At 39.6% G+C, this 21,578-nt stretch overlaps 1 protein-coding gene across 8 annotated transcripts in view; it reads right to left on the reverse strand.

The window, feature by feature from the left end:
- CIT (citron rho-interacting serine/threonine kinase) overlaps positions 1 to 21,578 on the reverse strand; it is a 63,920-nt gene that overhangs the window by 40,351 nt on the left and 1,991 nt on the right. For 5 of the 8 annotated variants that reach the window (XM_088176039.1, XM_088176041.1, XM_014894613.2 and 2 more), the window contains exons 4-9: positions 20,683 to 20,886; positions 20,006 to 20,159; positions 12,461 to 12,641; positions 5,357 to 5,462; positions 4,341 to 4,484; positions 2,892 to 3,011 (exon numbers count right to left, since the gene is read on the reverse strand). In XM_088176039.1, the coding sequence (XP_088032165.1) occupies positions 2,892 to 3,011; positions 4,341 to 4,484; positions 5,357 to 5,462; positions 12,461 to 12,641; positions 20,006 to 20,159; positions 20,683 to 20,886 (909 nt within the window). Of the gene's footprint in view, positions 1 to 2,891; positions 3,012 to 4,340; positions 4,485 to 4,623; positions 5,463 to 12,460; positions 12,769 to 20,005; positions 20,160 to 20,682; positions 20,887 to 21,578 lie in introns of those variants that run through there. The other 3 variants (XM_088176035.1, XM_088176037.1, XM_088176036.1) reach the window with 3 other exon arrangements.

Genomic DNA, 21,578 nt, shown 5'->3' on the forward strand with positions numbered 1-21,578 from the left:
AGAAATAAAGATTCCCCATGTAGGAAACTAAGACAGGGCATTTGGATGGGGAAGGAAGGAGAAGAAAAGAACATTTGAATTGACTATCTCAATGAAACTGGGAGCTCAAACTGAGACGAGCTCAAGAGATTGCTTCACATATCATCACTGGAAGAAAAGAATTTAATTATGTTTAGCATTTACTAAGTCCTGCAAGTATGCATTTTATAAAATTACCCTAAAGCAAAAAAACCACCATACCAAAAAGCCCTCTCCAAAATCGAAGTATTTTTTATGAAGCTGCGAAAGAGTAGAAAACATGCACATCAAGAGTTAGGAACAAAGACTGTGAAGGACTGACAGTGGGGGAGTCTATCTTTCTTTCCAATTGAATATCTTACAGTATGCCTGACTACCCCCATATTCAGAAGAGTAACTGTCTCGTGACAGAATCAGGTTTGTCATCGCTCCCTCCAGACAGGAGCTGCCTTCAGCTCAACGAGTGACTGCATGAGCACTGACCCCAATGGCAGCCCCTCATTCTCCAGCATGGAGAGCTTATGCAGCTATTGAAAGAAGCCAGGCCTTTAGCAGGCTGCTTTAGTGTCCCTTACAGGCAGCAAAGAATGGCTCTTTGGCTTCTAATCCCAAAATTGGTTCTCCACTTTGGAAGCCAGACACGGACCCTACTCTTTCCAGTTCGTCTCCTATGGAAGGATGATTGTATTTTCTTGCTCGAAAGAATTAGAGCTTTTTTCTAATAACTAACCATGTATTAACTCAAATATTCTTTTCATAGAAATACATTTGTGAACAAAAAAAGGCAGAATGGTTTGAAGGAACAAATGTTCTGCTCAGAAATCATAATTTGTTTAGACTTCCTAAAATACTGGGCTTTTATATCAGCAAACACTTGACTAAAGAATTACAGATATGATAATAGTTGCCACTGTGACAATGAGCACTTGGGAAGGGAGGAGAATGGGGAGGGAGAAAAGAAGAAAGAAGAGGAGATAATTAGTAATATTTCAGGTTTTCTTGTTTCATCACATTTGCAAGACTGTCTTTGAATAAGTCCTGAGATCAGGTCAGAGGAACAGACCACACCACTCAAGGCAACACAAACTTCTGGGATGTGCATTGGTCAGAGTTTTAAAACACCAAGAGGAATTTAAGTGCAGATTACCAGACAAGTTCAGGGCATGTACCTGAAGCAAATAACATCAGGGAACTACATAGACATGAGTGGGGCTTTCAAAAAATTACAGATTCTGATTTGTTCCAAGTTTGTCTGTTAGTACAGTTCTTCACCAAATAACAACCAGAGCACAGGTTTAGTTAAAACAAAAAAAAACAGAACAAAACAAAACAAAAACCAAACACACACCCCAAGCAAACAAGAAAACCCCACAAACCCACCATGCTCTTCTATCCAAGTACCTGAGGTTAAGTTGAACCTACAGCCTTGCCATGAAAATATCAAATGCCTAATTATTGGGTTTTGAAGATTCTGATTTGCTGTTGATTTCACTCATTCTCTCTCAAGCCTCAGGTTTCCAACAGCAAAACACTAAGGGGCTCTTCCAACTCCCAGTTCCCTCTGACTTAAAAATCATGGTCCAAGTCTTTAATGGCCAAGATCCACCTGCTCATATGAGTCAGCACAAACCTCTCAGCATTTTTGGTTGCAAGGTTCTTGCACACATGTTGCAGGGAGCTCAGAAGGCCACCACAGCCATGAAAGTCTGCAGGACTCATTTGTTGAACTAAGCAGCCTCTTTATGTCATTGTGAATCTTCACAAGCCAAATTAAGAGATTCTGGGACAAAGCATTTGATTAAAAATTACTTGCATTATGTTTCCTCTGTTACATGTGTCTGTACTGCCTAAGAATCTATGGACATTTAAAATCATCAAAAATGTTCCCCATTTCAGTATTTAAAGCAACTTTGCTAGTAAAGCACCAGAAGGCAGCTTTAGATCCCTTGTATTACATAAAACAACCACCCAGAAGAATGCTGGGGAAGTCTATGGAGGCCAGCTACATCCAGAGGGTTGGGTTTGCATTTCATTACTTTTTACATAACAGCTACTCATGTCTGGAGACTTATTACCAAGGTTTCTGGGCTTCCTTGTCTCAGAGACTTTGAAATGAGTCAGTTAATGTTTGTAAAGTGCTTTGAAGATGAAAACCAACAGATAATTACAAAGAATTGTTTGAATGCTATAGCAAATTTCAATTTCTTTTTCTCAATGCAGTATGTTGCTGTTAATTCATAAAACTGAATGGGTTCTCCTTTGCAATGACTACATTTATCACAAAGTTGTCATTTAAGTTTGACTTTTTTTTTCTTATGAGCAACTATGTGAATTAATGAATTTTCAACATTCTTTGGATGGAAAAGAAAATTATTAATTTCTACTTTGCAAACAGATCAAATCAGGAAGAGAACAGTTAGGCAACACACATTCTATTTTGAAATGCTATTAAGCATTTTAAATAGTAAGATAAAGAAGAAAAATTTTTTAAAAACCAACACGAAATTCAGGTTAGCTCAGTTCTCTCCCAGGTGAAGATTCACTAATTTGTGAAGTTTTTAAAATGGATAGGTCATTTCTAGTGCAGCATGTTTACTAAAGCATTGTAACTTTCTCCTAAACTGATTGTATAGACAAAGTACTTTCAAGACTAGGAAAAGAAAAATGTGAAGCTTGGAGTTTGTGCTTACTTGCAAAATACACGAGTGGAATTTTGTTGCTGCCTGTACTGTTGAGGAGCCCCTGTGAAATCACACAGCTTGGGAGTCATCACAGCCTATCAACACCGAGTGCAATCCTGGCACCAGGGCTAGGATATGCCAAGAATGCCTGTTTGTGGGCAGCCACTCTGCTCCCCAAAGAAGCAGGAATACCTGTTCTTTGATCTCTTGCAGTTTTCGGCTTTGCTCTCTGATATCATGAAGGAGCTGTAGTGCCTTATCATCTTCCTGAGACACCTCCATCCGTGCCTGCTCCAGGCTTCGCTTTAAGCTCTGCAGAAAGCAAAATGTTCAATACATAGGCTTTGGTTTCTCAAATGGTTGTATAATGAAGATCTTTAGTTACACAAATGCCTCCTTGACTGCAGCGAGGCATCCAAAAAAATGGAGGCACCAACGATGGAACCCTAATGAAATTCATGGCCAGTGCTGCTCCTATCTGAACAGAAGCAGCCCATTTTACAAACACTGTTTACTCAGCTTAAATCTTAGTTCAAACCTCCACTTCCTCACATCAGGTTTAGAGACAAAAACCAAACACAGATCACAAAGGCATCCATTATTGACAGCATTTATCTATATTTTATCTAGCACTATTAATTCACAACCTAGATACAATCCTTCAACTTCATGTTACTTACATTTTTCTTGTTGCTGTTAAAGGACTCAAATGTTTTAATCATTGTTAAATTTCTATAAGGAACAGAAGAGCTGAGTTTGTATCTCACCATGTGCCTTACCTCCAAATTTGGAGTCACCAGTGGAGTGGTGCTCCGATTAACTGAGTGTTATTCATCAATAGAAAGATACAAACTGAATTTTATTTCTTTACCTCATAGCATTCAGTATAGGAAAATCACTTGGCCCCATTTTAAGATGTCCTTCCCAACAAACCAAGACATCAGAAATGGCTTTCAATTCTCTGGAACGGAGTATTAGCTGCATTTTTGTTCTTGGTACAAGAGAGGAAACATAATTGTGTATCCAACTGAAAATACAGTGACTATCAACTAGAATGAAAATATCCTCACTGGAATATTGCCAGTGACAACTAGGCAGACATTCCAGCTCTCATGAAAAATGATCTTTGAAGACATGGTTTTACAGCCTCATTTTTATATTCTATCTGAAAAATAGCACCTGTCCTAGATGCTCCCTGACACTGTGCTGGGGAACAGGACCAGTCTGAGCTCAGGACACCACAGATGGAGGCAACACCACTGCTTCCTAATCCTATTTGTTCTTGAAGATTTCTGTCTAGGCACTGATTAGGCCCTATCCTCTTCCAGCTAAGAAACCTTCAAGAAGCACAACCCAGGCATGTTCTAGCACAGCCAGTAAGACAAACACCACAAAGAGGTTCAGCAAGACCAGGACAGTAGTCACTCCTGCATGATCTAAGCACATGACCATGAAACAACATCTGAATAAAACTACCAATCAAGCTTTTGCAAACACTTCAGGGCTCCATGTTCAACAGATAGCCTCTCACATGGTATTTTCTCTCCATCAAGTACCCCACTGAAAGCATGATGGAAGAGAAAGACAAAGACCACCAGATCTCAGGCCTTCAGAGCTGAAAGGACTGGTGTAAGGGCTCACACTGCATTCTGTGATATAGGTGGCCAGGTCCTGCTCCAGGAGGGATCGCTGGGTCTCAGAGGCTTTCAGTTCCACCTCCTTTTGGCTAAGTACAGCCTCCACCTCTGACACTCTCCGGTGCAACCGCGTCATTTCCTGCTCCATCTGCAATAAATATCAAGAGGTTATAAAGGGGGGCTTCAAAAGCTTTGTTAACTGCTACTTTCAGAGCTCTCTTTGTAAGGAATTTGTCTCCAAGAGACTTCTAGCTATGTTTCTCCAAATGGTGTTTAAATTCCGATACCATTGTCTCTGCTCCAGGAATGCACAGTTCTTCTTAAGGACAAAGTAGTAAGTCTAAGTCACCCCATTCATTCAAGCTGCTTGTTCATATTCAGTCATTCTTCGAACCCCAGTTAGCAAAGAAGACACAATCATTTTTCACCTGACTTGCAGAGATGGGTCACTTTAACCTTATCCCAAATCCATGCTGGACCAGAAGATGGTTTCCCCCCATCTCCTTGTCAGGAGCAAATGGTCAAATCCAGAACCGAGCAGGGAGAAAAGTAATGGAACTCTCATAAAAGTCTCAAAACAAGCAGTAAGTGTTAAAAGACTCCACCAGGTTCCCTTTATTGGAGCACAGCAACTGTTACAAGACGTTCACCATAAGCAGTGACGTGACAACAGTTATATAAGCAGGAGCTGATGAGTGAGGAAGAGCCCTCAGAACAGTACTGCTGTAATGTGTGTCTGAAGAAGAGGCAGGGCCTGCAGGAAGAAGCAGTCGTCTGTGGCACGCTGAGAAAAGCACTGTTTAAAATCCAGAGCCGCTTCTTGTTAAGTTAAAAGTATCTACAGCAACAGCATGGCCTAAATTCATCTCCCTCTGTACTGGACAGGAAGCCACCTCTCTGAAGGAAAAGCACTTTGCCCACCACGAGTCTGGATGATCAGCAGCATCTGACAGATCCCTGGACATACAGTGGTTGCAGATTCCTGGAGCAATGGGTGTGGCCAATCGCATAAATAAATACCTTGTGACACTTGTCCTGGGCGTCTTGGAGTTCTTTGCTCTTGAGAAGAAGTGTCTTTTCCATGGAGCTGACCTTGGCTGGGGAATCCACACTTGAAAAAACAGATCTAAAAGAGCAAAGCCAAACAGCACATGAATATGGGCAAAAGGTACAGAAATCTGATTTATGCAGCCTCTGTAAAGTCATTGGGTACTTACTTATTCCAGGATTAAAGAAATGTGATTGTGCAGCAATCACAGCCTAACAGCCATCATTGCAGATCAAACGTACCATAAAAGCTAATGACAGTGCATCATTATTAAATAATCCACGTGTACTTCTAGTTGCAACGTTCATATTTTCCATCAGTGGCTATGTCAGAGTGCAAAACAATAAATCACAGCAGCAGTTTTGCATGATTTGTGGGGATTTATAGGTGCAACAAAAACAGAGCACAAAGTCAACGTAGCCATTTGGAAAGATAACAAATTTTCAGAGAAATGCTTTTTATTTGGTATTTTATTTTTAAACAGGTTTTTAAATTATCATCAGAGTATAAAAGCCCTACAAACTTCAACATGTCATAATCTGCACCACATGAAGAAGAATTTAATATCCTTAGTTACATTCTGTGAATCAAAATTGAAACTTCCCTAACCCAATTCATATGATCCCTACAAACCCAATCAATATCAATATGATTAGTCACACTGCAGAACTTCAGAGTTCCACTTAGAAGTAATTTTTTTTTCCTGAGACACTACTGTACTGTTCAAAACAATTTGACTCCAGAAACACGGAGAAAATATTTACTTGTTCTTAAGCTTTCTGCCTAATTGGGACTCAGCATTTAAGAAGTTTACCATTCTTGTTAGTTTAAATTTATTTTAGAAAAGGATAGGAAGCCACCTGATGTTTAGGAGCATATTTTTAGTGCTTTGCACAGTCTTAAATATGCAATCTGCAACCAAAAAATTAAGTACACATATCAAAACACAATTTTAAAAATCACATTCTCCCTCGCATGAAATGATTCAGACTAGAGACTCGAGCAGTTAATGATGGAAGGAGTGTTAACTGATAGATGAAAACTCAGCAGCACAATGAAGGTGCTAATAAAAGATCACACAGGCTGCCCACACGTTGCTTTCTGCTTCTCCTGGCCACAGTTTGGTGTGCAGCCAGTTATCCCCACGGAGAGAAAGGAGCTTTGAGCAGCTCTCTGCACAGAGCCAGACACCCACACACAGCAGCACAGGCTCCTCTCAACACCAAGGAAAGTTTCATTCCATCACCACCATTTTCTGAGAAAAATCCACTCCTTAATCCTACTGGATATGCAGCAGAGGAACAGAAAGATATATATGGATTTTGACAAAAATGCAGCAACATTTCTGTATCAAACAGATCTTCAGCACCACCACCTTGAGCAGTGATTAGGAAACACTGTTTTAATATCGGCAAACAAACACAGCAAAATTCACCAATGCTGCCTTGAAAGGTCAGATATTAATATATGCCTTCAGAAACCTGATAGGGAAAAACTTAGAAGAAAGAATCCTGCATGTCAATGATAGAGATAAGACTAGGACTTACTAAAAAAGAAATGTTTAAAATTAATGCTTTTATACAGCATTCCTTTAGCCCTGGTCCAATCAATCTGATCCGTCAAATTACCATATTTAAAAATCAATTTATAAAGCGTGTCTATACTCCTACAGAGAAAAAGCAACCATCTGAGAAAGATGCATATTAAATCCCCTAACAGCTGGGTGTACAAACAAGGCTAAAAATGAATAGTTGAGAAAAGCAGTCTAAAAATACAAATTAAAGCTCACATTAACTAAAAAAGACACTAAAGAATCTGCTTTCAAATGTTAATCAAATATATGTAAATAGCTGCAAATATGTACTGAGACAAATCTGAAAATCTTCTTATAATAAAAATTAAGTTTTACAGGTCTGAACTGTGTTGACTAGAGCAAAGCTTTTTTTTTATATTGTAGTTTCAAACTTAACCATCACTTTTTTACTTCTATTCTTTTCAGATCTGAGGCATTACCTAAGAAAACTCTAGCTGGTTCTCACAGAGCTGATTTTATTTGTGTCTTCTATTCCACCTCCCCAAAGGAGCTAATTTTATTCGTCATTTTTTGCTTGTTTATTTTATTTGCTATTAAAAGAATCAGAGCCTAATTTTACAGGCACCATTTTGCATTTCAAATATTTATCATGGTGATCCAGCTGAAAGCATCTCCAGGCACTGCAAGGCAGGCAGGAACGGGAGGGATTCAGGGAAGGAAATGAAGAGCTCTGCACAAGGTAGGTGGTTCAGCCAGGTGGGATGGGATGGGACACAGGATAATGCCCAAGTTTGGGTTTCATGAGGTGACTGCAGAGGGAGCTGCTCCTCAGGGTTGGTGTTGGCTTTGCAAGGGGAGAGAAGGCTGCAGACACGACTACAAATCTTTCTTCCCCATCCATCCCTGTCCAAAGTGAGGAGGAAATTCCTTCAAAATATATGTGCTGATGACACGATGATTTTCCTGCCATGGAAACAGTACATCTTATCCCCAAGGGAAGCTGATCTCAGTTAGCACTGGGCACACAGTTTTTAGGAGATATGCTCTCCCAGTAATTCTTTCCTGTGTACAAATTGTATTAGAACAACTTCCTGAACATCCATACAACCTTCAAAGTATCAGAAAGGGGCAGACAGAGGAAATCAAGAGAAATGGAATATTGGCTAATCTAATAAGCCTTGTCATGGTGATAGAAGCTCTCAACAGAGCATGACAAGGTGGAAAATACCCACATTTCTGGGGCACTTATATTCTTCCTCAGTCAGCATCATTGCAGAAATTAAACACATGCAATCCAACACCAAAAGCCATGATGCAAAGCTATCATTCAGGCTGGGACCATCTCAGAGTATTTCATTTAATTAACTGCTACATCTGGATCAATTCTCTTAGCACAACAGAGCAGTTTCTGCTGTTTCCTCTCAAGTGTGAAAAAAATGATTACCAAAAGGTAACCAGCTCCATCAACAAGAAAATTGCAATAAAAGATTTTAAAAAACCCCAAAGCCAAGTCTAGAGTACCAAGCTCTCACAGCACTGGCTGTGCCAATTTACTTACCATAGAAGCAGTGCCTGTATGACTAAAAGCCAAGTTAACTTAGAGCTGACTAGTGATTTCACAGCTAGATCAGCAGCAGCCTCAACCAGCAGAATGAGCAGAAATGGTGCTGCTTGTGCAAAAGTTTCTCCAGTCCTAACGTGGCTGAGATGAAGAAGAAAAAAAGCATTGGCATGGGAAAATCTCTGAGCTGATTCTTGGTGTCCAACTCGTACCTTGTGCATCCCATCACACCTTGTGTGTCCTGTGTCCCTTTCTGCCACTGTCCTAAACCCCCAACTCACCTGTGCTTCTTCCTTCTCACAAGGATTGGCACCATCTGTCCTAATCCTGGCCCCCACACAACATGCTGATAATCTCATCCCCATCCCTCATGCTCTATTCTTTTTAGCATTATACTCATCTGTACCTTCCACCCCCTCGTAAATGCTTGCTCAGGCCTAAAAAAAACCCAACCAAAAACAAACAGTGATACCATCAATCTGTGAATAGAGCTCGCTGAAGCAAAGCATATTTTTGGTATGCTCATCCTGTGCTTCCTCTTTCATCTATCTTTGGTGAAAGAGCTTACCAGAACCCAACAAATTGTTGGAAGAAATCAGTAGAAATTCTTTTTTTTGGAGGAATGGCCCATTTTAACTCTCAGTATTTTATAATGACGGTCACGAATCCATATCAAGTTTTTAAATTAAAATACCTCAACCCCAGTAACCCAAAACAAACCAGAAAGCAAAACCCCAGAAATCTTGAGAAACATCACTTCTTATGACCTTACAGAGAGAACACAGGCAGGCAAAAATTTGCATAATAAACTATTTTTTAATTAGGCACTTATTTTTTATTAGGTATTTTGATGTCTTTTATTTGGTATTTATTTTTATTAGGTATTTATTTTTATTAGGCAGTTTGGTATATTTGGTTCTCCCTGGATTTAAAACATATTTATCTTATGCCTCTGCTAGTCACCTGCAAAGGACAAGAACAATTTTCTTCCACCACTTGATGCATATTTTTGGCAGCTAAGGGTTTCTGTCCCTTGTTCTAAGCACTGGAGATCAGCCATGGTTAGGGACAGGAAGTAAGGTGGAGCTGGCTTTTAATGGAATTAAACTCTTGGTTGCCTCTTATCTTGTCACAGTCACACGCTTGCAGCCAAACCAGCAGCCAGATTTGCAGTCAGACAGGCTTTTCTCCTCCACATCCACAATTCAGAGGCCATGATGGGAGAAGGAGTTAGCTGGTCCTTGTCTGCAGCCTCAGCCCAGCTCTCCTAAGGGCAGATTTACTTCAACACTTTGCTGGTACAGGAACCCATAACTTAAGCATTGCCCTTGATTTCTCCTGATTGCTTCCTGTGACACATTATTGCCGTGCCTTTGGCGTTTTTGTTAAAACTCACATTTGTTAGAGGGACACAAATTCTTCTCAAATCTCACGATATGGTGCAGCAGAGCACTGTAATTCCATGGACCCTTCTAAACTACACACCAACCATGTAATTTCTGGCAACAGGTCCAAGTGACTTAAGCAATTCTTTCTAGCCAAAGCCATTAGAAGAGTGGAAGAGAACTTCTGTTATCCTTCTTCTGCCCTTCTTTTCTAGTTGCCTTTTCTCTAAAGTATTTGAAATTCCCAGCTCAGCTATAGCTTCTTACTGTCCAGTGGACAAGAGTGTAACCCTCACCTTCCACAGTTGGACGGCCCCAGATGAAAAGTGCTGAAAGTTTCAAGGACCTCATCACTGGCACTCTGCAGTTGCCTGGCCTTACTGTAAGCAGCACTAGAGGGTTCGTGCTGCAGACAGGAAAATAGATCTGCATCACTTAGCAACCATAAGGTTAGACTTTCACAGGAAAAGATTTTTTATTTTTTTTTTTTTAAATTCTGGACTGATAAACTTCATGACTTAGGACTTTCCAGAGAAGGCATCCCAAGATTCACACAGATAAGCCCCCTCCACACTTTACTGTTCTTCATCTAAGAATTTGATTTTCAAGGCAGTGTGGACAGAAACAGTACTTTATTTCCTCAAGTAAAACATACAGCAGACAATATTTTATAAATAAGGAGTTATCTTTGTGACCCATTTGCAGTGGTATTGAGAATAGACTAATCACTGCATTATTTAAATACAGGTATTTTAAAGTCTCTGTAAGGGCTTGGCCATACTTAAATCACCTTCTTAGAACAAAAGGCAAGTATTTACTGCTAAAAATAAGTGCATTTATCAAGATCTCACTCAAGAAAAAGAAACCATTAAGATCTACTTGTATTAAAATTATTTGGGGGAAAATTAAATATAAGATGACTTTCTGTTCCAGTTTAAGAAAAAACAGGCCACACCAAACAGAAATTTCACTTCAGTCAAAATTTCTGCAGAGGACATTAATCTCTATATTCATTTGCTATACCTCTTCTCACCTATTACCCAAATTCAAATGTAACTTCCATAGGCATTTTCAGTACCAGCTCCCCAGAGAAAGCACCTCAGCCCATCTGCTACAGCTCCCCCAGCCTCCAGCACAGTTACACCACTGCTCTGAGACTTTACCCCACGCTCCTCTTCAGTTCTAGTCCTGGGCCCAATCACATACATGTTTTTACCACACATATATGGTTGAGGCTTTTCTGACTGTTACCTGAATGGTCACACAGACCTGGTACACGGATTGCAGTTCCCCAGGCAGACAAGATAACAGCTGAAGTTATCTCACTCCTAAATTCAGACAGATTTTAACCCCAGATCTAACATTCCATCCTGCTGACAATATTGGATCATTTCACCAAAAGAACACTTTCTGGGGTTTTATATCCTCTCCCTTCCTTCCTCTTTTGCCATAAAAGCAACTCTGCTGAGGAGGGGCAGCCAAAGATTCCCCTTTTATTTCTAGCATAACCATCATATAACCTTGATTCACAGTGTGAGCAAGATCAAAGATGTCAACAGTATCACCAAATTCGGTGACAAGCTTACTGCAGAGCAACTATCACAACCAATATGACACAAAATGAAACTCAATTAAGACAGATTGACAACGAAGTCCCTGAAGAGAGCAAACCAGCAGCAGGGAATGAGGACTGACATGAAAACACAGTGCATTGAGTCACTAACCCAGCCAAAGCCACTGCGTTCCTGAGAGGCCTCCTGGTCCTGAGCTAAGGACTTCCCAACTTAACACACTGTACTAATACTTTTTCAATAGCTCTGTCATCACAAACCAACCACCCACCACATCAAATGGTTTATAGCACACTACTTATATTATTCTTTTTCTCTGACTCCGTTCTCTTGGAAATCATGTTTTCTTTCCATTGAAAACCATATCTCTGAGGTCTTTACACCCCTCCACACACATGGCCACTGCATATTTTATCTGAATCTCCAGTCTCCAAACACACAACACAGCAATGTCCAGTCCTCCTGTTTAACTTGACCCAGCAGCACAGAGCCAGCTGCCATGCAGCTCCTTCCCTTGCTCACTGACCCATCACTGCACATTCCCAGGTTAGTGGAGCTCCTTTTCTATGGATCACTGATTCAGCCTTACACATTCCCAGCACTTGGTGCCCACTCTCTGACCCAATAAAATAACACCATCCCCTTTTTCCATCTCTGAACTCTTCAGTATTCTCCTCCTTGCAGGGATCTGCAGTACCAGAAATGCAATCACCTACTGCTCCCTGCTTTACAGCAACAATTCAAACTATTTGAGCTACAATTTTTATAATAACTGGTTCAGAATGAATCTTTCCATCCCATTTTGTCCCCCTCATCCCAGAAATAATCAGAGAACGGTAGGACATGCACAAGAAACACGAGCAACAGATAAAGCCCGAATCTGGCAGCTTCCCTAGAGCAGAGTACAGGTCAGTTAAAACAGCTTTTCCTCACACACACACACACACACACACACCATCCTCTCTGTAACAAACCTTCCCATTTTGCCAGCAGTCTTATCCACCTGAGCAATAATTTCTACTTACTCTGATCGGAGTATGCCCAAAGCCTTGATGAATGAAAACCCCACAAATGGTAAATCTTCCCCCGAGAATCCTGCCGGGTTCAACTGGCGCGTAGAGGATAAAACCCGCGAATTCTTCTCTGGTTCATCAAAATTTGAGGTGTCATCATCAGACTTGAGAGTAGGAACGAAGGGGGGAGGAGCTGGTGGAAAAAAAGCAAGAAGAAAAGACAAAATTCAGCTACAGTTCACTCTGCAACAGTCCCACTCATTCAGTGCTTGCAATGGCACTGCAGCTCCTGCTTTTAATCTTGCTAACACAAGCAGACTGAGCTGCTGCTCTCAAAGCGTATTACAGCAACAAGAGATTAACCCCTGAGCTGCCAACATGGCTACCACTCTGCAGGCACAGCATCTCCCACACTGATCAAACTGGGATTGAGCTGAGGCATTGGAGATTCTGGGGTTTGGGTTTTCTTCAGGTGAAGATGTTGGGTTTTTTAATACATAAATAATAAAAGTCAAAGCATCAGACTAAGAGAATCATTACTGCAATATAGCCAGAAGCCTGTCAATTCTGATTCATCTTGAAAAAGAAAATGTCTCCAACCTGTCCAATTAGTGACACTACCTGAGAAAGAAGCCTGATCCTGTGCTAGTCAGCTAAGGGATATATCTTACCCTTTAAGACTAACAAGAATCTTCCCAGCATGGGTTTCTAATCAAGAACAAACTGGTCTTTCTCCTGGAAGGGAGAAACTACAGCTACTAAAAAGCTCACTGATCTTTAGGAAAAGAAGATTGATTTTATTTCTCTAAAAGAGCTTGCTTAAGAGCTGGAACTCTTGCCGGGACAGCACTGCAGTCTGGCTCTGATACAATCAGCTCTGAAGAAAGGTATAAATAGCAGGAATTACAATGTATTTCTTACTATAATTTCTAAATTGGTACCACTTAACTTGCTAAGCAGTTGTTTAATTTCAGACGATTTTCTCGTGCTTGCTTCAGTTTAATTAACCTAAAGAACAAAAGGACAAGTTCTTCTCGGTGATGTGCAGCACCCGAGCTACCTGCTGGCTTGGCTACGTGTGGGAAAGGAATGAATGCAGAAGCCCTGCTGTGCAATCCCTACCTCGTTAAATCACATTTCCTAACATTTATTTATTTATTTATTTCATCACACGGGTCCCCACTCACTGCAACTCTGAGATTAGCAAAGGAGGGACAGCTCTTCCTCCAGCAGCCAGCACAGCCCCTTGTCACCAGCTGATGGAAGTGGAGTGTGCTAAACCCGTTACCATGGATCCAGCATGGATCTCCTGGAGCCGAAGGGCTGCTGAGGATTGAAGGACCAGGAACAAACATTGCAAGCCCTGCAGTGCAGGCTCCTGCTCCCCGTGCCGGCTCTAACCCGCGCTGCCTGCAGCGTGACAGCCGCTGCTGCCCGGGAGTGCCAGGGGCACGGCTGGAGGCGCTGGCTCCCTCTAGGCTGCCAAAGCCTCCAACTCTCCATTCCCCAATGGAACTGCCCACCACACCGGCACGGACGGCCAGCAAAACACAAAGGATCTGTCTGCAGCAACTGCCAGCCTTTGGTAGCAGCTCCCTGAAGAGCCATCCTGACGCTGCTCCCAAGCAGGGAAGTGAGAAGAAATTCCATGAAGCAGATGCTGCTCATGTACAATAGTTCCAAGTACATTAGAATGAGATAAATGGGGGAAATACACAAATTAAATCGGTTCTGTTGTAAGCAGTTTCAGCCTACTGGAACTTACCAGCTCCAGAAGATTTAAAATATGTCAGTATCACAAATTTATTAATTTCCTCTATTTTATTGTTATAATAAAAATATAAAATATAATTGGTGATATTATGCACCATAAACATAGTTTAGAAATATAGATTGTTGACTGGGACATGTATTTCCTTTTAAAAAAATCACTTAACATCAGGATAATGTCCAGCTACTCTTACACATACTAATATTGATAAAAAACAGAATACCAGAAAACAATTTGTAAGCATATCATCTTTAATGCAAATAAAAGCCCATAGCTGTAGTTCATTCACAGCAGAGGACAATCAGTTCAGGATTAGTATTTTTTAGTTTCAGGACCTTTGCTGAAAGAACTCTGTGCTTTCTCTTACAGAAAGGGGTTGCTGTGGGCTTTTTAACACTGTTTTTGAAGGCAGATACTGTCTGTGAGGTAAAGTAATAGAGAAAACAGCAAACTCTTCACTTTATCTGCAAAAGTCTAGAATGTTTTTCAAGAGGTAGCAAAACCCAACTTATCTGCCTCTTTATAAGGGTACAAGCACCCTGTTCTGTATTCCCAAGAGCCTGATCGAGAACTTCATCTCTCAAACAGAGATCTAAAGCCTTACCTCCCACCAGAAATTAGCAAACAAGATCTTAAGAGTCATTTTCAAGCCCTTGCAATTAAAAAGAAAGTTGTTCCTCTTATCAACAATAAGAACTGCTACTCAAAACACATGCATAAAAGAAAATATCATTTAACTATGCATGCATATAAAAAGATGAAAAAGCACTCAGTGGGGGAACAATGGATTCACAAAGATAAAACTGAATGTGAGACAGAGCAAACCTTTGGGGCTGGTGGGAAACTAGTTTAAAGAGTACAATGTTTTACACTACAGCTTCCCCTGATGTTTAATAAAATATGAGAACAAAGAAAAGAAATTGTGAATGCTAGATTAAAAAATAATGAACAATCCTTTGCCCTCTATTTTGCATTCACTAAAATCCATGACTAACAGTCCAAACTCTGCAGTATAATAATAAATAGTAGCAACTAAAGAGAAAACTTGGAACAGTCATTGCACTAAAACACCTCTAGAAGTTAAGTAGTTCTGAACTTGTCAACAGTGGCTGAAAATGAGAAGCAGAACTTCTGAAGAAGTTTCAGCATGTTGGAGAAAAAAAAAAACCCAACACTTAGGGGTAAGGGAATAACTTTTTTTAAAAGTTAGATCCACTGTGTTTGATATTGCTAATTATTTGGTAGCTCCTTCATAGATTTTTATTCTTCAGACTAAGGAGTCCTTTATCTGACATCCAAAATACTCACAGAATAAACAGAGTAGTCCTGTAAAACCAAGCTAAAACAGACAAGCAATTTTCTTCTTAAGTGTGGGTCACACAATGGCATAATCTCTAGTTAAGTTATTATTCCTTGCTTAAAATCAGAAGGCTGTCACATGTTCAGAACAAGATGAAGACTTGTGAATGCAAATACATTGATGTGCTTATCAGTTGCTTCTTTAAAGGGAAGGATCCCTCAGCAGAGGTCAAGAAAAGCCTCCGAGAAATAAATGTGAGCACCATGCCATCACATCTGACAAGGTGACAAATTTGCACTTTTCTCAGGCTCACCACCCAAAAGGGAGGCAAAAGTATTACTCCACAAGACAGTAAACCCAGAGCTTCTACTCACACAAACTGGTTGGGTACAAAGAGCTCCTTTTGTCTCTGACACGTTACAATGTACGTGTTCTGTTTACCATTTAAAGTATCTTGTAGAGAACTGCATGTTTTAAAAAAGTCAATTCCTTGCCTAGATACATCCCCACTTGTGGAAGGATGTAACCCTCTTCCATCTGTTCCAAAGAATGATTTTCAGAGGAAAAGGGGGTGTTGTAGGTTGCTTAGTTTAAGGGGAAGAAAAAAAAAAAAAAGAGGAAAAAAAAAAAAGAAAAAATGAAAAAGAAAAATGGAAAAATCCAAAACCACCACACATACTCCAGTACCTTAATCAGCTTATCAATAAGATTAGATAAAGCGTCTCTTATGGAAAAAAGCCTTTTTTTTTTTTTTTTAAACTCTGCCTCAGTGTGTGTATTTATGACTGGTACAAAGAACATTGCCTTAACCAGGTCTTTCCATCCTTTCAAAATATTTTCATGCAAATTCAGAAAAGAGAGACTGCATTTCCCCTGGGACAGTGAAAGACTCAAGTGAAACAGGAAACTTAAAGGCAATACAGAATGTTTCTTAAGGATAAAAATGTGTCTCTTCTTGATCTACAAGGTGATCTATAAATGCTTTCTGAGGAAGAACATCCACACAATCTTTTTAAATAGGTTAGGCCTTCCTCTTCCTCAGGCTCTAACAGACCTATTTGAGAAAGTGTTATGAAAGAAAAATAGACAATCCCAGTGATGAAATTAAAGGAAATTTTTACTAAGACCACTTATAAAAAAGGCACTATGCTAGTTCTAACCCATCTATACAATATTACCTTAATAGCTTTACTCTTTTGTCAAGACAATGATCCAACACATACATTTCTATCAATAAGTGATTTCCAACCTGCAATGCAAGTGATCTCCACTTCAAGAAACAAGTCAAGACATTTTTCTGAAGACAAGAATTTAAATGAAACACCACAATGTGTAACTTAACATCCTGAATGACAATGTAGTGTTCAAAAAGAATAAGTGTCTTGGACTTATGAATAATGACATTTGGGTCCTGCCTGTTTAACAGCACAAAACAGCTTAATATTTTTTTTTTAAATAAATCAGTCTTTAATGTGTCTCAAGTTCTTCTGTTTGCACAAGGCATTAACTCTTGTCTTCTCATATATATAGTTTCCATGTGCAAGTCCAAATATGCCATTCCATTTTCAAGATCTTTTGGACTGCAGTTACAAAGCAATTCTTAAAATGAAAGGTCTTCATGCTGTACACATATTGCTTAAGTAAGAACAAAAATCTTCTGACCATCTCCCTGCTAGACTTCAGCAAGCAGATTTTTGATTCCAAATTAAAAAGCTGATGCAGTTTATGGATGTCAAATAACAAATGACAACTATTAAAATCCCCAAATTATACAGAATGCAGCCTTGTTGCTGATAACTCAAGTATGTCATTTCCCCATTCTCTACCTCTGATTTCAGATACCTTTTAGGTACTCAAGTGGTTGTTTTCAACTTTCCAGTAAAATACCTGATCATTTGGCTGAAACACAGATAGAAATATGTTTATTTCAGGTAAATAAATTCCAAAATCTTTTCAGAAAATTCTTCAGTAAATGAACACCAACTTTTGAAAGTTTTGGTTTGTTTCATTTTTGGAGAAGAAGTGTGGTGGTATCTGTTTCAGGGTAGGGTTTTTTTAATAAGCCTTAGAAGTCATTAAATAGCAGAAAACCAACAAAGAGCAGAATCTAAAAGGGTGTTTCAGTACAATACTCCAATAAAGGGGAAAAGTCACCTGTTGAGACAAATTCAGATAAACCTGACCTTAAGCTTAATGGTTTGATTCTGTTTCTGTAACTTAAGAGCTGCTTCTACAGACACATTACTTGGACTCAGGAAAGTTGGGAGCTTTTTTTAGAGGCAATGATCTTTTGGAAAGGGGTTTACTAAAATGTCAAGTGTTTCATAGGTTACCATAACAACAAAATGTAATACTGAATAGCCCCTTAATGACAGATTCTTAACCAAAATCAGTGCATTAAGAATGGCTATCCTGGACCTCTCAGCATGATAATTAAATACCTGCAAGGCAAAGGTACCAATTTTTTCCCCTACCTTGCTCAGCCTGAAATAGAAATTACATCACTGCCTTTATAGATTATGGGAAAGTCTTACTATGCTAACACAGAATTTGTTTAACAATTGTGGAATCAGTCATTTCAGTTGGCAAAGGATTTGGGATCACCCAGTCCCAACACTCCATAACCTTAAATTCTTTGACCAGACGGACTTGGGGGAGTGAGATTCTTTAATGTAAAGAGATTCTTTTAATGTAAAGTGAGATTCTTTAACGTAAATCTAAATCCTATGACCTCTTTCACCACCCATCTTCTCAAGCTGCCATTGCTCCAGTTAAACATCACTACCAGCAGAGGTCAAGATTAGAAAGAAACCTTTAGCTCTTAGATAGCCCAGGTCAAACCTGACCCAGGTTTTTGAAGAGAATGACAGCAACACTGCTCAGAAAAAAAACCAGCACAGGGAGAACCACTACAGAGAGCAAAGCAATAGGTGATACATTGAATCTTCTGCTTAAAGCACAGAGACTGCTGTGTTTTGTGCTAGTTTCAGTGGGGGTTTATCAAGTGTGAGGCATAACAACGAAGTGAGGGGTCAAAACTGCATGAATCCTCACAGTAGGTAGGTGTGGATATTACAGGGAATGATGCAATCTGCTGGCCAGCTGCAGACAGAAACAGGATTTTTTTAAAATCCCAAATGATTATTCCAGCACTGTAACCACACCAGGGTTGCCTACCGGCTTGTCCATCAGCATCACTGCTGTCACACGAATTGGCAAAATGCTCCATTAACTCATGCAGCTGTGTGAATACTAGACAGGCAATTGCCAAGGAAACACCAGAGCATATGCTCACATGTCATTCTTCTTTCTATATCTGAGATAATATGATATAAATGCAACACAAAATTCAAGAACAGAAACTGGTGGCTCAGGCAGGGCTCTGGGGAGCTCAGCTCTCAGAGAGCACTGGGAAATGTATGCTAAAGTGATGAAAAGGGCTCGAGGCTCAACAGCTCTCAAAGGGCAGAAACAATGGAATTTAACAGAACAGCAGCTCCACAAGTTCAAAATTAATGAATCAACAGAAAAGTGAGCAAACAGTCTGTGGAGCTGACAGCTGAAGTGCTGAGATAGTCATCAAAAGTAGAAGCACTGGCTTAGCAATTTATCATGGAAAATGGAGCACAATCATTCCCTTACAGCATATTTGATAAAAAACATAAGGCAGACATGTTGCTCGTCCAGATAATCTTACAGTCCAAATAATTTTAAATACTCTCCAACACAATCAGATCCCCATACAGGGATCACTGATGAACTGTGAAATATTTGCTTTTGCCATGGAGCTGGTGCCTCAGTAACTTCCAAATACCCAATTCCATTGCTTACAGAGTATTATAAAGAGTTTTCTGCATAGAGAATTACCTGGTTCACTGGTTTTATTCTATTCCTGGTTGAATGAACATATTTGACCAAAAGAAAAAAAAAAGGCAGTAATACATTATCCCCATTGACTTTGACAAAAAGTTCCAACGGCCCTATGGCCACAGACATTTCATCACCTACTGGAACTACAAAAAATAAACCAACCTTAAGTAAAGTTGGTTCACAAGTAAAGAGAAAGCTGAAGATACAACAACAACAAGATGAAGCCAAAAATTAAGCAAACTGAGGTGGGAAAAGCCTGAAAAAACATATTGATGCCTTTTAATCTGAGGAAGGACATGGAAAGGACCAGTTTGATTTTCCAGTCTAGTGTCTTCAGTAACATGGCAATTGCATCAGAAATTCATATGGAGTTTAATAAAACTTCCTCTTACCTTACAGTTTTCACCTGAGATGTTAACATAGCAACAACCAAACCAACCATAACATTGCAAAAACCAAAATGAGCTGTTTTTTTAAAAACACCTGCTCCAGGAGCCAAGTCCTGTTTCATTACGAGTAATTCAGATCAAACACACTTAAATACTCATTGTACAAATTTTCCCATTACAAAAAAAAACCCAGAAATCGTTTATAGATACAATTTTATTCTACTTACAATTACGGATATTGTTCCAGTCAATTTCAGAAAAAAATGGATGGCAGCAGAGATCCTCATAACCCAGCCTTTCCTTCTGCCCACAGAGCAGGCTCTGGATTAAGTCAAGAAAGTCACTGCTAACTTTCACATCCTCTGGGAACTTCAGAAATCTCTGCATTAGAAAGAAATGGATTTCTGCTCAGTAGGAAAACAGGCTCAGAACAGGAAGATTAAGTTTCACTGTTTTGAGATATGTCAGGTACAAAGGATGAATATTTATAGCACACAAATAAAAGCATGGTGCATTTTATCCAAATAGGATTTTATGTGCATTTAGTGCAGGAACAGCCATTCCCACGCAGGCAAATGGGGTTCCAGGTCACCATCTTACACTGAACAATGGCCAATGGCACACAAATGCAAGAGTAAAACAAGACACTTTCCCAGAAAATTCTCACAAACTCCCAAAGGTTTGTGGCTTAGGATTTTTTGAATCAGGGATGATGATACCTGTTATAAAAAATAACTTGATACCTATAATACAGGGATATATGAACATAACACAGTGCATATATTCCAAATATTTTATGAACATGACAGAGTTAGAGATATCCACAAACTTTTATGATAAGCTGAAAAAAATAGCCTTCAGTTACAGCCTTTTTACTTAAGAACAGGGAAGGAATTCCCTCTACCTGGAAGTTCATGATGTTATTGAAAGTTTTTGCTGTAGTGCCTTCAGTGAAGGGACACCTTCCATAAATCATTTCATAGGCAATGACTCCAAGGGACCACCAGTCACACTCAGGGCCATAGGAGGCTTTGCCATCCCCACCCAGCCCTGCCAGCATCTCTGGTGCCATGTAGTCAGGTGTGCCCACAGGGAGCCTGGCATTCACCTAGGAGCAAAGATAAACCAAGTGAAATTACAGCACTTCCTGTTCATCTTGGTAATAAAACAAAGGGCTTATTTTTTTCTCCCTTCCCCCTTTTTTTTTTTTTAATGAGAATTTTCAGCCCTCCAAGTGAATGTTAAGAAAGTAATTTTAAGCAAAGCTGTTTAGCAAATAAGCACCAAGTTAAGGAAACTGCTGATAAACAAAGCAAGCTACTTGATATAAAGAGTCAAATTATGAGAGCAAATTGTTACTATAAACTGCTAAAGTAGAAAAATAGCATCCTAAAAATCACAGAAATACTAAACTGATGTTTGTTTTAAACAGCAAACTTACTCTGCTTCAACTAGTATTAACAGGGACATCAGAGCTGAAATTTCAAAAATGGTCAAGTTCAGGCATAAATATTTCCTGCCCTCATTACATTCTCTGTCACCCTTACCTTTTACCTAGTGTTCACGATCAGCAAAGTACTAATATTTGAATTTCTGTACTGCTTAGAAAAGGTCATTCAGGAGCCAATGCTGCAATCATTTTTGTACTGAGTGGCATAAAGAATGAAACAAAACAGCAGGCAGGCTAACACTAAAACCTGTTAGTGACTGAAAAGATAGTGTGAAGAAAAAATTTAAAAGGAAAATGCAATGCAGAGAAGCACTGAAAATGTAAGGACAGGGGAAACAGGATATTAAGAA

The sequence above is a fragment of the Sturnus vulgaris genome, chromosome 19 (genome assembly GCF_052056855.1).
Source record: "Sturnus vulgaris isolate bStuVul1 chromosome 19, bStuVul1.hap1, whole genome shotgun sequence".
NCBI classification, from domain to species: Eukaryota; Metazoa; Chordata; class Aves; order Passeriformes; family Sturnidae; genus Sturnus; species Sturnus vulgaris.